Source organism: Mercenaria mercenaria, chromosome 2 (assembly GCF_021730395.1).
Source record: "Mercenaria mercenaria strain notata chromosome 2, MADL_Memer_1, whole genome shotgun sequence".
Lineage (NCBI taxonomy): Eukaryota > Metazoa > Mollusca > Bivalvia > Venerida > Veneridae > Mercenaria > Mercenaria mercenaria.
The window spans coordinates 27,545,572-27,561,787 of record NC_069362.1 but is presented as its reverse complement, the minus strand read 5'-3'; the positions used below and the strand labels follow the sequence as shown (position 1 = coordinate 27,561,787).

At 35.0% G+C, this 16,216-nt stretch overlaps 1 protein-coding gene across 1 annotated transcript in view; it reads right to left on the bottom strand.

Moving 5' to 3' along the window:
* Window positions 1-654: 654 nt before the first annotated feature.
* LOC123562054 (uncharacterized) overlaps window positions 655-16,216 on the bottom strand; it is a 43,295-nt gene continuing 27,733 nt past the window's right edge. Inside the window, exons 9-19 of the mRNA XM_053533241.1 lie at window positions 15,202-15,390; window positions 14,640-14,818; window positions 14,012-14,150; window positions 11,461-11,629; window positions 8,581-8,786; window positions 8,080-8,194; window positions 7,567-7,769; window positions 7,103-7,285; window positions 6,400-6,590; window positions 3,148-3,328; window positions 655-2,221 (exon numbers count right to left, since the gene is read on the bottom strand). Coding sequence (XP_053389216.1) covers window positions 2,118-2,221; window positions 3,148-3,328; window positions 6,400-6,590; window positions 7,103-7,285; window positions 7,567-7,769; window positions 8,080-8,194; window positions 8,581-8,786; window positions 11,461-11,629; window positions 14,012-14,150; window positions 14,640-14,818; window positions 15,202-15,390 — 1,859 coding nt within the window. The 3' untranslated portion in view covers window positions 655-2,117. The remainder of the gene's footprint in view (window positions 2,222-3,147; window positions 3,329-6,399; window positions 6,591-7,102; window positions 7,286-7,566; window positions 7,770-8,079; window positions 8,195-8,580; window positions 8,787-11,460; window positions 11,630-14,011; window positions 14,151-14,639; window positions 14,819-15,201; window positions 15,391-16,216) is intronic.

Genomic DNA, 16,216 nt, shown 5'->3' with positions numbered 1-16,216 from the left:
CAAGTTATTCTTACGCCAGTGTAACTAAGGAGCTTTTGTGTTATTTGGTTAATCTATGTGTATGTATCCACTCTTGTTATTTGTGTAAAGTTAATGTTCAACGAGGCTAAAAAAATCTGTATGGACTTTTCACAAGCAGCAAAAAGTATATAGGTAATTCAATGTTAATTGGTTTACCTTTTTAAAGTTATCAGTTCTTGTTGTTTGTGTAAAAATGTCGTCTTATGAAACCTAAACTGTATAGACTTTATACAAAAAGCAAGAGATATGAAAGGAATTTTGTGCTTATGTTGATCTGTGCGTATGCTTCTATATTTTTTGTCTACTGAGACTTAAACTGGAATGGACTTTACACAGTCAGTAAATAGGAATTACATGTTGTTTGATCTATGTATATACGTGTATCACCTCTTGTTGCTGGTGAAAGTTGATATGACAGAGGTAACGCATACATACAGAACAAACGATATACTTAACCTATGTATTATAAATAATATCACCGGACGGAAAGAAAAAGCATTAATTCCTTTTTGATAGTGATATCAAATATATTTACCTTAAGTCTGCAGTACGAAAATCATGTATAATGAGGCATGCGACAATAATAACACCATTGTTTATAATAATGATAACATTTGATATAAAACACATACATCTAACAAAGGAATTTTATTGGCGGTGTCAAGAAAAGATAAATATTATTTTGGCATAGTATATATCATGAGACTAATCAGTGATATGGTTTGGCATTAGCCTTAATCATGTAGTTAATTCTGGTCATTTTGAATACAATGATTGTGGCAATAAACGCCATTGAATTGTCTATCAACCAGTCAAAAGGAACAGTAGCCAATTGTACTGAATTAGCATTTATATGCCCTGTAATGAGTTATTCCATGTACATATTCTAGATTTTCGTCGACTTGCCGATGTGCTGTGTTTACATACTTTTTCCTAGTAAACAAATCTGCACATATATTTTTTACCGAAAGGTTCGATACATGCAACACAAAGAGTGGTTTTAGTGCAAACACAGCTAGAAGAGTGTTGTTTTAGTCAGGTCAATGAATCATATACAGAAAATATGAACATACATGAGTAATACCATTGTTTACAGACAATAAAATGTATCAGTGTTTAAGAAGAACAGGTTTCAAAACTCATATAATACCAAGAACAGCAGTGAAATAGAAAATAATCAATAAACGTATACAAAAGACGACGTCTACAATGTGCAAATGATATAACAATTAAAATAAATGCAATATACGTGGAAGAATACTTAGTTAAATGTCAAAACTACAGATGTCTTCATATCAATCGGAACTTTTCATGCGAAGTCTGTATGCCTTACAGCAAACATGTAAAGAAGTAAGGATTAATCAAGGAAATAATGTCTGTGTAGAAGAGCAGTGCCGTAACTAATGCCTCGGTGTGTTTGTTTGCTTTTTTGAACAAATGAAAAAAAACATTCTAAAATGCATTTGTTTTTAAGAAAATCGCATTTTTGTTTTGCAAAAAGAAACATACCACCGTGAGGCAGATTGATTTTATACAAACACCTAGCACACGAATATATGAGGAATATCTGATTTGTCTGCTACTTGTCCCTATGTTTTCATGAAAAATGCCCTGTGCTTGAATGGTAAACCCATTGTAATATGCCACATAATCATATTCTATGACTTACTTTTGTCACTGATTTGAAGACCAAAAGAGTTATGGTTGTTGTATTCTGCATTAGGACAAAAGTCTTTTAGAATTTTAAACTTCAAACACACACCATAACATATGACATGTAGATCTTGGTTCCTGATCGATGTAACTTTATATGTATGAAAAAGTATAATGTTGACTTGTTACTTTCGCTATGTGCATAAGCCCCTGTACAACCCTCCCCAGGAAAAAGACCTGTCTCGGTGTTCTTTTTCAGATCAGGTTAATACGGCACTTTAGAGATGAAGAGGTTTCACATCAGGATCTCAGTATGGTGGAACAAAAGTACAACTGTTCTGTTTAAACATTAATGACACGTCTACTGTCTACAAATAAAAATATCGTGAATAAAGAAGAGGCAGAAAATGAATTTCATAAAGAAACAAATACGTTGAAATTGCTCAGAGTAAGATATGTCTGTTGGCCCACCTGGCCTCGAAGTTCTTGTGGTAATCACGTATTTGATAGCGAAGAGAAGCGGGCTCTGCAGCTCTTTTCTTCTTTTCTAAAACCAACAATATATGTTTTAAAATAGGTTTTCAGTTACACAAAGAATATGTGCTAGTAGTCAAGTCGTAGAAATACCCAAGACACGTTTTAACAGCGTGCATTTTTGCATAGATGACAAAAGTTTTTCATGACTTGAATCATACCGCTCAACATTTAATCATAGGATTAGATAGTATATGTAGACTACATGCTTTCTAATTAATATCTTGTAGGGTGGTTATACAATTTACGTGAACATACCTTTATATTTAATTTATTTTATCAGTCTTACTTTTATATACGACACCCGAGTATTTCACCATCATCAAAGTTACCCTTGCGGGAGCTTCTAGTATTTCACCATGCTTCAATGTTACCAACATGAGAGAACATCTACTAAGACCTATTTGACAATGCTTCAATGTTACCAACATGAGAGAATATCTACTAAGTACTATTTGACAATGCATCAATGTTACCAACATGAGAGAACATCTACTAAGTACTATTTGACAATGCATCAATGTTACCAACATGACAGAACATCTACTAAGTACTATTTGACAATGCTTCAATGTTACCAACATGAGAGAACATCTACTAAGTACTATTTGACAATGCTTCAATGTTACCAACATGAGAGAACATCTACTAAGTACTATTTGACAATGCATCAATGTTACCAACATGAGAGAACATCTACTAAGTACTATTTGACAACGCTTCAATGTTACCAACATGAGAGAACATCTACTAAGTACTATTTGACAACGCTTCAATGTTACCAACATGAGAGAACATCTACTAAGTACTATTTGACAATGCTTCAATGTTACCAACATGAGAGAACATCTACTAAGTACTATTTGACAATGCATCAATGTTACCAACATGAGAGAACATCTACTAAGTACTATTTGACAATGCTTCAATGTTACTTACCCGCGGGAACCTCCAGAATTTCGTACGGAGTCAATGTTTCTCGAGCAACTTCCGGACATCCGTTGATTGCCATGGATGTTGCTGCTTTCTCGACAACACTCTTAACTGCATCACGTGCAATTCTATATCTCTCCACGTGTATCTGCACGAGTGTCACATTCTTGTTGTATAGCATCACAACCTGAAAGATTTAGCTTAACTGAATTTAACTGAAGTGCTAAAACTGAAGGTTTTAATTTTATGTTAAAAACAGATGCAACAACTGGCCAAATTGATGGTATACATAATCACATAGTTAGAAAAAAACACTAATTTCAATACTGCACATAAACTTTTACAATTAGAGTGACGGAGTGTGGTAATCAAAAACAATGGCTTCACTGATTAATCAGTATTCAAATCTTTGACAAACATTTGAGAAAAAAAACGTCGGAATTTGGTTTTAACAAGAAATTAACATATTAATGCTAATATAAATTAAGGCAGCCACATTATATACAAAGGCATTGTTAGCTTTTAAATCATAGATACTACAGAAAAGAAACACAAACGTAAAGCCGTTAAACCAATTATGGTCAAAAGCAATATTAAGTACAAAGAAAGAAGTATGAGTTTTAACTGTTCATGAAATCGACGTGAAAATATTACTGAAGCACAGAATGCGGTGAAGTATAAGAAATAGCAAACTCGTTTTGACTGAAGTTATGACATATGAAACATACCTCATGAGACCTAGAACCGACTTAAGCGGAACTCTTTCATATAGAAGCATTGAAAGGACTCGCTGATCGCATTGTTTCAGAAAGTATAACAAAATGAGATATAAAAATGATCCCAATGTATCAGTAAATATAACAACGATATATCAAATATAATCCCAATACATCAAAAATATATAAAGAATTAGGTAGTAAATATGACCCAAGTGTACCCAATATAAAATATACCAACAAAATATACCAGAAATAGAGAATAACAGATTACTGTCTTTTGAGACTAGGATAGATATGGTCCTGGAAGCAGTGATGCGGACCATATCTAGCCGAGTCTGGGAAATCCCTTTCTCAAAAGACAGTTACCTGTAATTCTATTTATCATGCCATTATTTACAATTTTTATCCTACCTTCATTCGAAATAAAGAGCAAAACGTAGGGGTAGAATAAATTTTGCTGTTTTGCCGGACTTCTTTTTTTCTCAAAACGACGCCATCTCACCGTGTCCAACGTATACGTCGCATTTACGGCGGGCACGTTAAATACACGGTTTACTGTACGTTTTATTACCAGTATCCGCGTTGGAAACATACACCACACGTCAGTTCACTCAAGTGTTTGAAGAAACTAGAGAATTGCCAGTCAAAATCACATTACCATGGGAAGCGTGAATAATTTGCAGCTCGTACTGAATATATCGCTTCTTAAAACACGTTGAACTTCAATAAATATAAGTAGTTTTTCTTACCTCACCATGCAGAAGAAATGCCGGTAATGGAACGTACAATAAACCGTGTATTTAGCGTACCCGCCCCAAATGCGACGTATACGTTAAACATGGTGCTTCTTGTTTTTGAGAATAAAGGCTAAAAGACAAATTTATGCAATTATTTTTATAAACGCGCCCTAATTAGGTACGTGAGACCATGTCACTGCCTAGCGTATTTGCAATTACAAAAAAAAAGTTTTTTTATAACGGAAACGCTCGTAGAAACGGAAAATGACTCATGTAAAGCGTTTGTTCAGGATTTTAGCTAGAAATATTGCATCTAGAATGGAATGTTATTGAAAAAAAATCATCGAGGAAACGGTAATGCCTATTTCTTCTGTCAAGCGGCGTTATGGCGTGTGCATTTAAGACACGTCTAACGTTTGCTTGGTGAGAATAGGTATCCGACTTGCAACTGAACTTTGGATGAAATTTCACTTGGCAGCAAATTAAAATCATTCTTTCATGTTCAGCAGAACAGAGATGTCGGGTACAAAACACAAGATTAGCCGTTGTTTTTGCGTTTTTATTTTATAATATTTGGGATTTTAAAGAACTATTTCAGTGCAGTATGAGGGCGTATTATTTTTTAAATGCAAGGCAGACACAATCTGATGTCCTTCATCATTGGTTTACACAGTGTAAAGTGTTCTCAGGTCACTACGAAAAACAGTGAGATATTAAATATGACCCTAATGTACCAGAAAATAAAACACCAGTGAGGTGATTTTAAATATAATCCGAAATGTACCAGCAAATACAACAACAATGAGAATATTAAGTATGACCCCAAGCAAAACTTTTTATAAACAACAGTGAATTAATTATGGTCCCATTGTACCAGAAAATAAAACATTAATGAAATTTTAAATATGATCTCAATGTACCAGTAAATATTACATTAATGGGATATTTGTATGTTTCAGTGTAAGATTGAAATATCTTTCACAAGTGAACTCCAGATAATACTTTCAAGAAGTGGCATAGCCATGGGTGAGAATGTAAGATATGGTGTTCATGACTGGATGATAATTTTGATCTAACATGTAAAACAAAGTAATTTTCTCTTTATTTTTTTTTCATGATTTGACTAAATTTATCCATTAAAAAGTTTCTTACCAGTGAAAAATAAAAAAATATATATATATTTGATATTTTTCACTGTGAAAATAATACCAGATATATATATTTCACTCTGCTAATTCGATAATTCACTGAAAAGCTTTGTAATGAATATGCATGCCTTTGCCTAATCAGTGTTTCTTAAAGAGGCACATCATAAAGAATTTAAAAGCAAACATTTAAACTTGTATATAATACTGCCATTCATTACGTGTTTTTCGTTTAGAAAAAGCATATTTTCAAAAATATGAAAATTGTAATAGCTCACCTTGCATGACTTTTGTGAGCCACTTGAATCCAAGGTTTTATACAGTCAAATACATACAGAGTGATATTGGAATTGATATTAAATGACATCAGTAGTATATATACTTATTAAATGCCGGTCAATAGTCAATATCCTGAGGTCCGAAAGACCGATGGACATTAGTTTTGACTATTGACTGGCAAGGCATTTTACATGTCATTTGAAACAGTTTTTCAGATATTTTACATCAAGTTTTGACTATATCCCACTAAAATTTATTGTTGAAACTAGACATGTCAAACTATGGACTGGCGATATTATGGTAAAGCAATATATCTAAGTTATACAAAAACTAACAGAACTCTGCAACGGTAATGTATAAACACATTACAGTACATACCTCAAGTTGTCGTGTGAGTGCCGTCATCTCCGTGTCATCTCTTACCCAGAACTTGACAATACCGGATGCCTGGATGGCGTATATATCTTCCATCAACCGGAATACCGGGCTCGGGTTGTTAGCAATGGAATACAACTCCGCCTCAACACTCTTCTTTGGATCGGGACGGTATATCGTTTCAACCGATGGAGCTAGAAGAAGAAAAAATTGCCTATGACCAACTACCTGGATCCATCGTCTTGTTTCTCCATGACAAACGCTAGTCTCCGACGATATGATTTGTTGCGTTAAAGTGTATATATGTTCATCTAATTAAAAAGGATATGTACTGCTATTATATAAGGTCTTGATCTCGTGTCTTTGAGATCAGTTATAGTCAATCTTAAAGATGAGAAAAGGTGTCAAGACTATGGATGTATGCTACCTCGTATTCATTTCTAGAGTATTTGTCTAATAGTGCTTGACAGTTTTGAAAAAATAATAACATTACTTAATAATGTGATTTTGTGTTAATGGAGGCAGCAGGTAAATTTTATTAACAGTAACTTTGTGAAACAAAAGCTTTATCTTCAACTCCGTCGGAAGCGTCTTGGCCATCTTGACTCATGCAACACTACAGGACGACAGGAGTAAGCTGGCGGGAATGTGACACAATATCAAATGAATGTATTGGTAGTCACCTTCCACAAAAATTGTAACTTACCGAATAAAGAGAACAAAGGGGCGTTCTCTATACAGTCATTCCCGCCTTCACAAGCATGAATGTTGGCGTTCCTATTAGACCTGACAAAGAAATTGCTGACATCCGGTTTGTCATTGAGCAGGGTCCAGTCAACCCAGTGGAGGAGGTTGTTACAATGTTCTGTCTTACTGAAGTATATCTCACCTGAATTATAGTATGTGAAATATTTTAATTAAGACTGTATAAGCTTCAAATGTTATAGAAATAATATGTAGTAATATTATATCAATACATATAGAATAAATAATTCCCGGCAAATAAAAACAATATTTAAATTATGATAAAGAACACAATTGCTTTAAACTCGATCAAACGGCTTATCTGTCGCTTAGTTTTTAGTAAAATTGTCAAGAGGCAATATTCCATTGAGATCTGTGCAACCTCAAAAACAAAAATTAAAAAGATGAGATGATATTCAAATTTACCATCCAGACACGTTCCACAATCCAACAAGCATCCTTTGAGCGCACCCATGATTTCGTTCCTTGTTCTACCCCTGTAGTGTTTTCGGTCCAGCATACCAGTAATATCATCAATAACAGCCTGGCGGTGTGGCTCTGTGGATGAACAGAACTTTGTGTATCGTGTTGGTACACAGGAATTGTCGTCATCAGATCTCTTGCGGCGTCTAAAAACATGAAGCATTATAAATATTTAAGTGTTACCAAAGTGCTTGAAATACTTGATACTTGGCTTCGGTTTTGTAAAATTAATTTAGTATACTTCTATACAGTATTCATTGAGCAACTGGAGCCAGCGAAGAAGGTTGCACTTTGACCAACAAGAAAAGCTCTGTTGTTACAGAAAATAAAAATATTTACCCTTACTTTCGCGTAATAACCCGTCTAATTTAATTAAACCTAAAGCGTCGTTCAACCGGAAATCGTTGAAGAGTATTTACGGCAGTAGTTGTACTGGTATTAATTACACGAACAAACCTTTTCCGCTCTACGACCTCTGAATGTACGTGCTTGAAATCTTGAGACTGGGGTTTAGGAGCTGTTTGAAATAAACAGGCGCTTGTAACATTCTCTGGGTCCACTATCTTTCCTCCTGAAAGATATTTGTCATGGGGTTGTATCATTTTGAAGTGCCAATAGAATTTCAAATACTCGTTTTAATTTTTTTCTGAAAACCCCTCGACATACATTTTGTATATATTCATGAACGTACATACGTCCTTGGAAAATCGCTCTTTGTATCTACCACTTAACTGTTACTTTGTTAACCATAGTTTTTTTCAAGGATAATCTAAATATGGAACTAAACGTTTATAGCGCATTTTGTGCTGCGGGAAATATTACAGTAAATGAAAAAAGTTTAACAATTGATACCAAGTCGGTTGAAAAACATGTCATAAATAGGAAAAAATGTACATGATAAATCTCCTGCATAATATAAAGAAAATAGAGGGACTGATCCGCTGAAAGCAACACTACCTCTTGCCAAGTAAAATCTCCGTTCCATTTCGTCCTCAAACGTATTAGGGTTAACACCAACAGGAAGGTTTTCTACGCTCTGCTTCATAATATGAAACTTTGCTCGCATGTCGACAAATATACTGTCCTTGTATAAGCCTATACCCATAGCGTTATTTGACATGTAGAACCTTGGTGCACATTTATCTATAGCGGTTTTGAACAACCTGAATACACAAACGTTTTAGAAAAAGTATTATATTTGTTGGTCTAATCAAACATAAGGCATGTTAAACATAATTTTAAACAGTGCTTATAAAATATCAGCAATGTAACAATCCGCTCTGACTTATACATCATAGGAAAACCAAGACAAAGTATGAGCGGTTCGTGGTTTGTTTAACAGTTAGCCCCGTATTTTGAGAGAGAAAAAAATCAAACAACATCATAGAAAGAAAGTCTTAGAGTTGTTTTGCATTAAAGATTGAACAGAAGTTAAAACATGTATACTACTCTGCAAAACATTTGTCAATTCATTGATATATACATTGAATTCCGGAAAAGGGACTGTATAAAAGGGTCACAATTTCGGGCAGTTCAACACCTTTAAAACTCACCATCTTCAAGGAATTGCTACATATCTTCGTTTTAATGCTTTTGCAACAGTGTCCAAGTGCTGAAAATTCACATGTTGGAACGTAGTATTCAGCAATTGTTTATTCTTATTTCTTTACACATGACATTCATTTTTAATGAGAGACAATTTTTAGAATATTTTAAGCAGACAGGCGTACGGGACAGGACGGTAGAACATAAAATGGATAGGTAAATTGTTGATAAGACAATGTTTGTTTACCAAATATTTCTATGTTCTGATGATACACTCATAACATAAACCTTAAATATTTACCTTTTCCACCACCTTATGCTTGTCTGTTGATAGTACCAAAATATTGAACGGATGAGTTTTAACTGTTGTTCTGTTGACTTTTAGCTGACAGTTTGTGCGATTCTTTGTTTCAGGGGTGTATGTGTAGCTGGTAGAAAGGGCGATTCTTTGTATTTTAACTGTAAGGTGAATGTGTAGTTGGTAGATTTGGGAATGATTTGTATTTTACATTTAAGATGTATGTGTTAGACTGGATGATGCCTCGTATTTTACCTGTAAGGTGTATGTGTAGAAGATTGATGTTTCGTATTTTACCTGTAAGGTGTATGTGTAGAAGATTGAAGATTGATGTTTCGTATTTTACCAGTAAGGTGTATGCGAGACTGGTTGATTATTCGTATTTTACCTGTAAGGGTACGTGTAGAATGACTGATGCCTCGTATTTTACCTGTAAGGTGTATGTGTAGACGATTGATGTCTCGTATTTTTCCTGTAAGGTGTATGTGTAGACTGATTGGTTACTCGTATTTTACCTTTAAGGGTATGTGTAGATAGGCTGATGACTCGTATTTTATCTGTAAGGTGTATGCGTAGAGTGGTTGATAATTCGTATTTTACCTGTAAGGTGTATGTGTAGACTGACTGATTACTCATATTTTACCTGTTAGGGTACTGTAGACCGGCTGATTACTCGTGTGTGTTTGGGTTTAACGTCTTTTCAACATATTTTCAGACAAATACTAGTAAACGACGGTGTCTACTTGTAGCAGTGAGCACAATGCCTACCTATATAGCGCTGCTTCACTGGAATATCACGCCGTAGACACTGGCACCAGACCAGAAAGAAAATGCCTCTGTATATGTTATAATCTACCCCTAGGTATTCTATAAGAACCACGGTCATGAACGGGAAAATGCACTAACCCATTTCAATCGTACATTTCTCACTTATAACGCGCAGTTCAGTGAATGGCTACCAAGCATATTGAAAAAGCGGTAATTTATCTTTCATCATGCACCAGTCACATTGTCTCAATATTTCATATTGCAGAGATACTACACATATTTTATGCTTTCGTCAACGTTACAGAAGAAACTTGAGTGAACTCCCCTAATGAACATCCGGTCTAGAGGTCACAGCAGTGTGCACATGTTAAGCGAAATGTAAACAAACAAAAACAGAATGCAAAAAAATCACAGTTATACAACTCACCTCGAAATGATGAATGAAATTCATCTTAGAAATGATTTTGAATTTGAAGTCATACATTGATACACATTTGTACTGTTTAGTTAATTCATATTGCACATTTATGCTGCATATACACATTTTAGCGAACACGTGTAGTTAAACGACGAATGACATACATTTTCACATCAACCAATCAGAATAGTTTTGTAACCAGGGAAGTTCAAGCAAGTTTTTTTTCTGTAACGTTGAAGAAACTATAAACTACACGTTGTTTCTCTAAGATAAGAAATATCGAAATGTGACCGATACACAACAGAAGATAAATTACCACTTGTTCAACATCAATAGTACACATTTACAGAACTGCGTGTTTTAGGTATGAAATGGGTTAGTATATTTTCCCGTTTATCACCATGGTTCTTATAGAGTGTGTGTGTGTGTGTTCGGGTTTAACGTCTTTTTCAACAATTTTTCAGTCATATAAACGACGGGGTTCTTACAGAATACCTAGGGGTAGGGTATAACATATACAGAGGCATTTTCTTTCTGGTCTGGTGCCAGTGGCCGTAGACACGTGACATGATATTCCACCCAGTTACATTATACTGACACCGTGCTGGTCAGTCCTAGCACTATCCCCTAAATGCTTAGCGCCTTCTAGTACCGTTTTACGTCTTTGATATGACGCGGTCAGGGATCGAACCAACGACCTCCCGCACTCGAAGCGAACGCTCTACCACTAGGCTACCGAGGCGGTGTTGATAACTCGTAATTTACCTGCAAAGTGTTTGTGTAGACCGGTTGATTACTAGTATTTTACCTGTAAGGTGTATGTGTAGCTGGTAGATTTGGCGATTCCTTGTATTTCAACTGTAAAGCAAGGCCGAGATTGTGTCTGTTAAATCGTTTGTCATTAATCACATCGAACTTTCTGTTATTCTCTATATTTGTGAGAAACCCTCTCACCACCTCGATCTCTATCTTAGCATCTAGTGAAATGAAATCAAAGTATGTTCAAAGCAAAGTATATACAAAATACGATGTGCTTTCATAATCCAACAAACATCTTGTAATTCTATATTCCTCCATTGAGCTCATACTTGTTGTTCTATGTACCTCCACACGATAATATATGTTCTATCTTGTCTGTGTTTGGACGTGTCCCAACACAATTGCTCAGACGAATGGCCGTTATCAAGGGGCGGTACAAAGAAAAATGAAGAATGTTTGGACGGTTATGTACTGTATGGGTTTGATGGTAAATACTTCGGACATGTATGTTTTGTAACGGTAGGGCTGATTCAGATACTGTAGCTTTCTTTGGCACCAGAAATGATTTAGTTTGCTAAACTTTGTTTTATCTTCTTCTTTTCAAATTTCAAACTGTTCTGACCATGTTTCACGAAGATCAAGTAGAACACATGACCATTAGATATTAACAGGGATTTCCTGTGATTTGATCTAGCTACCTAGTTTAAACCTCATATAACCACGTTTTGAACAGGCCTAGATTTTATTATGACAATTATTTTGACCAAGTTTCATGATCAGATGGTAAGTGTTAATGATGTCTTTCTTTTGTTTGACGTATTTGCCTACTTTTCGACCTCAGCAAAATCAGTATTAGACTCGGTCGAGACTTTATTGAGTCAAACATTCTGACCAAGTTTCATTTAGAATGTACTCACATGCTTACCTCTGGAGTTTTAAGATTAAAATTGTTAACTACGGCCGGACGACAAGACGTACGCCTGTATCATAATATAGTTAGCTAAAAAAATAATATCTTAAGTATTAAACCATGTGGGAAAAAATAAATAAAAAAAAAACACTTTAGATTCAGCTTCATCCTTACGAAATAGAGAGGATCGTATTTTGGGGGGCTCAAATAACTTTTTTTTCAGAAAGTCATCATTTTATTGATGTATCAGATTGCGAATTTTGATGCAGTATCTTAAATAAGTAGTGCCTACTTGAGTTATATGTATTTTTAGTTATATTTTATATTTAGGTATAAGCATATGAACGCAATGTTGATTTGTGAATAATGAACTTGTAAATAATGATAGATATAAAAGTTCACACGCTCCAACTGTAGAGACATGGAAAACATACGTGTATTATTATTATTATTATTATTATTATACCAGATTTATATAACACCCACGTTTTAAGGTGCTTTACATATAGCAAACGCAGCCACACATGGCGCGAAATTCATCCTCTACTAGAGGGACAGAGTGAGATAAAGCCCCCAGAACAGATAGAGAGAAATCCTTTTTAGATACAGACATATCCGGTTAGCTCTTTGCGAATAGACAGTTTGGTTTTTAACGTACCCGGTGTATACACGCGAAGCCGTCTTTCCCGGGAAGAACCAGTACAGGCCTCATAGTTAGGTGGGAGACACTCAAGAGCATCTCAGAAATTTCCAGTGCTTGGACCGGGATTCGAACCCCGGAGTTCTGGATTGACAGTTAAGCGTGTTAGTATATGTTCTTGGTAACTCAGAACGATGGCTGCCGGGGTGGCCAAAATAATTTATTGGAAACGTGAATCCAATAGAGGACGAGTCAAGGAAAGTGACACGCACATAGCTGATGTAATGCACGAAAATGTGTAGGAAAGTAATTCTAAACATATCAATAATAGGACATAATGACATTTATCTAGAATGCCGTGACATTACAATTATTTTTGGGAAACATTGAAATCAATAGTATAAATTTAAGAAATGGGCATGACATCCTTTTGGAAGACTGAAGGCAGAATTCTGATAACAAAGTATTAACTGTTATTTAGGGTTTATTATACTAAAACAAATTGATGTATTGCTCTAATAGTTTGCCTTCAGCAATATTTTATATCCAGATATTAATCTGTAGATTCTAAACAAGACGATACCAGGTCGTGTCACGATATTGTATAAAATTACCCCTCAAGCACACGACCTGTATCAATAATATCTGAACAGTCAAAGGCAATATTTTCATACAATCAGTTTATATCTGTGAAAGTATTTAAATATTATGATATCTCTATAGGACTGATGGTACATATGGTGCATATCCGTCTGTAATTTTACAAACAATTCATTTTAAAACAAAGACATTTTATGTTTACTGTAGTTTGTATTAGTATTTGTTAAAGTTAAAAATGAATTTAATCCTTCTAACATTTGAAAATTTTACAGCATACAAAACAGAATCGTAGCATGTACATATACGAACATCGATCTAAAAGTATTTGGCTATCACGTTTGGTCTATGTTTTAGGAGAATTTCAGATATGTTTCATATCATAGATATGGGAGTAAAACGGTTCTTTTATTAAATGGCGATGCGTCAGATCAGTTTAAAGCAATAGAATACCTGTTGATTTCTGCCTCTTATTCTCGTGATATACAATATCAATGTAGCAATCATGAAGACGGGGATTCAATCGGAAGTAACGATAATTCTTGGAAACGAACTGACCTACGGTGACACCGGAAGATAAGGTTGCATTCAGCTGAAAAGAAAGGACGGAAAGAAAATGATGACTGCATATAACATTGTAATAATACCTATTTCCAGCTATAAGTTACCGCGAAATGTCCATTTTCTTGTTTGACTAACTGATGCAGAAAGAAATCTTACATGTATGATATATGTAATGGTTTTCAAGAAACTGAAGCATATTCTCGGATGTATGACTAATGCATTTAAGCTTGAGTAAGTTGTAATGCAACTTTGTAAATGACCTTTGACAAAAATGTCTTTGGTAAAATAGGTAAAAATGATTTTTGTAGATTTTTTGTAGGATTTTTTTCAAGGCTTTTTGTAGGTTTTTCCTAAATTGCGCTGAGCAAGATGACAAACGACTGGACATGAGATGTGAGAAAATGAAGATTTGTATAATTCTATAAAGAGATAGACATTTTCTCCATTACTTTAGAGTGATATTTTTACATGAATATTTTGAGCGAAAAATTTCAGATATACATATGTATATACACACCTTTCCACTTCCGTCAAACAGCGGGTATTGGCTTTTCTCTTTTTCTGAGAACGCTGATGGAAGTTTGTACAAATTTTCTACTGCTATCGGTACGTCAACTTCCAGAAGTTCTATATTTGGGAATAAGACTTTAGCTCCTCCTTTCGTATATGCTTTGGCGCCAATGTATAGATATGTACCTGAACGAAATAGATAAAACTAAACAGACCATGAAAAAACTCAAACCAAGTCGATTATAATTATACTTGCTTGCGTTAAATGTTTCCAACTTCGGGTAACACTGAATGGAATAATATTAAGGATAAATTGACACGAGTTCAAAGACGTGGGTACTTGCTTGGAACAGTATTTAAGAAGCACTTTACGTACATGAAAATGTAATATAAAAACTGGCATCATAGGATTCAAAGTACATGTATTTTGAAATTTTCAGACATTTTCGTATTCAAAAGTTTCAAGCGAGCGTAACCGCTTTAATCATGTGTATTCACAACTTAATTTATTTCAATTTAATTACAAATTTCTAATACTCGCATACATTCAAATACAAAGTTGTACAAACCTCTGTGTTCCACATAGTCTGCTCCAGCACAAATAGCATATTTCGAAAGTTCACCCAGTTTAACTGTACTGCCGGACGACAATGTGACCTTGACAGCACGACCTTCATAGTGCAATGGGTCATCTGCACTATCTCCTTGGTCCTGCCCGTCGTAAGGCTCATCCCAAGCTTCAAGAACCTTCAGTTTATCTGAATAAATGAGAGTCCCTCTATACCAAAAATATACAATCATAAAATTAAAGGGTCCGTGCATCCAAAACAGATGGTAAACCTGGGCGTTTATTTTAATTCTGTCTACGATTGGCCGACGGGGCAGAGGAAAGTTCACAGCCATTGTTAGCTTTCTCTTTGTATACTAAACTAGTATAAAAAAGACTGTCCAAATGGAAGATAGACGACGAATATAAATTAAGCAAGAATAAGACAGTGCACACTGCCTGTGACAGCGTCATCTGTTACATTGCTGTTGCATGAGCATTCAGGAAAAATTACACTTAGTAAACGGCAAATGTGCTAAGTTATGTTACAGCTTTCCGGCAGATGCTATTAATTTTAGATTAAGTAAAACAATAGGTACAGACAGCATGAGCTTTGTAGCATTTAATCTCAACATTATTGGTAACATTTAACTAGTTCCTTTTGTTTATTCCGGTCCGTCTCGGTCGTAATTACGACTTTGTTTAAAAACAACGAAAAAGACAGAAGCTTTCGAATCCCATGGAAGCGTATTTCACCATGCTCACTGTGCGGGAATTCGCACATGCATTTGCTAGCTGAGAACCAGCTTGCAATATATAAACCAAAAGAGACTCTTTCTAAAATATTCAGTGTGTAACTTGTCAAGTACATGTATTTGACAGATCTTTCAGTCTCAGTTATGTAGGACATTAGCGGAATAAACGGGCCGTTGACTAGCTTTTACAGGAAGCAAACCTTGTAATTACAGTTACGACAACAAGTGTAACTTATGCCGTCTGCTGAGGCTTGCAGGTGGCGCTCTTTTACTGCTTCCGCC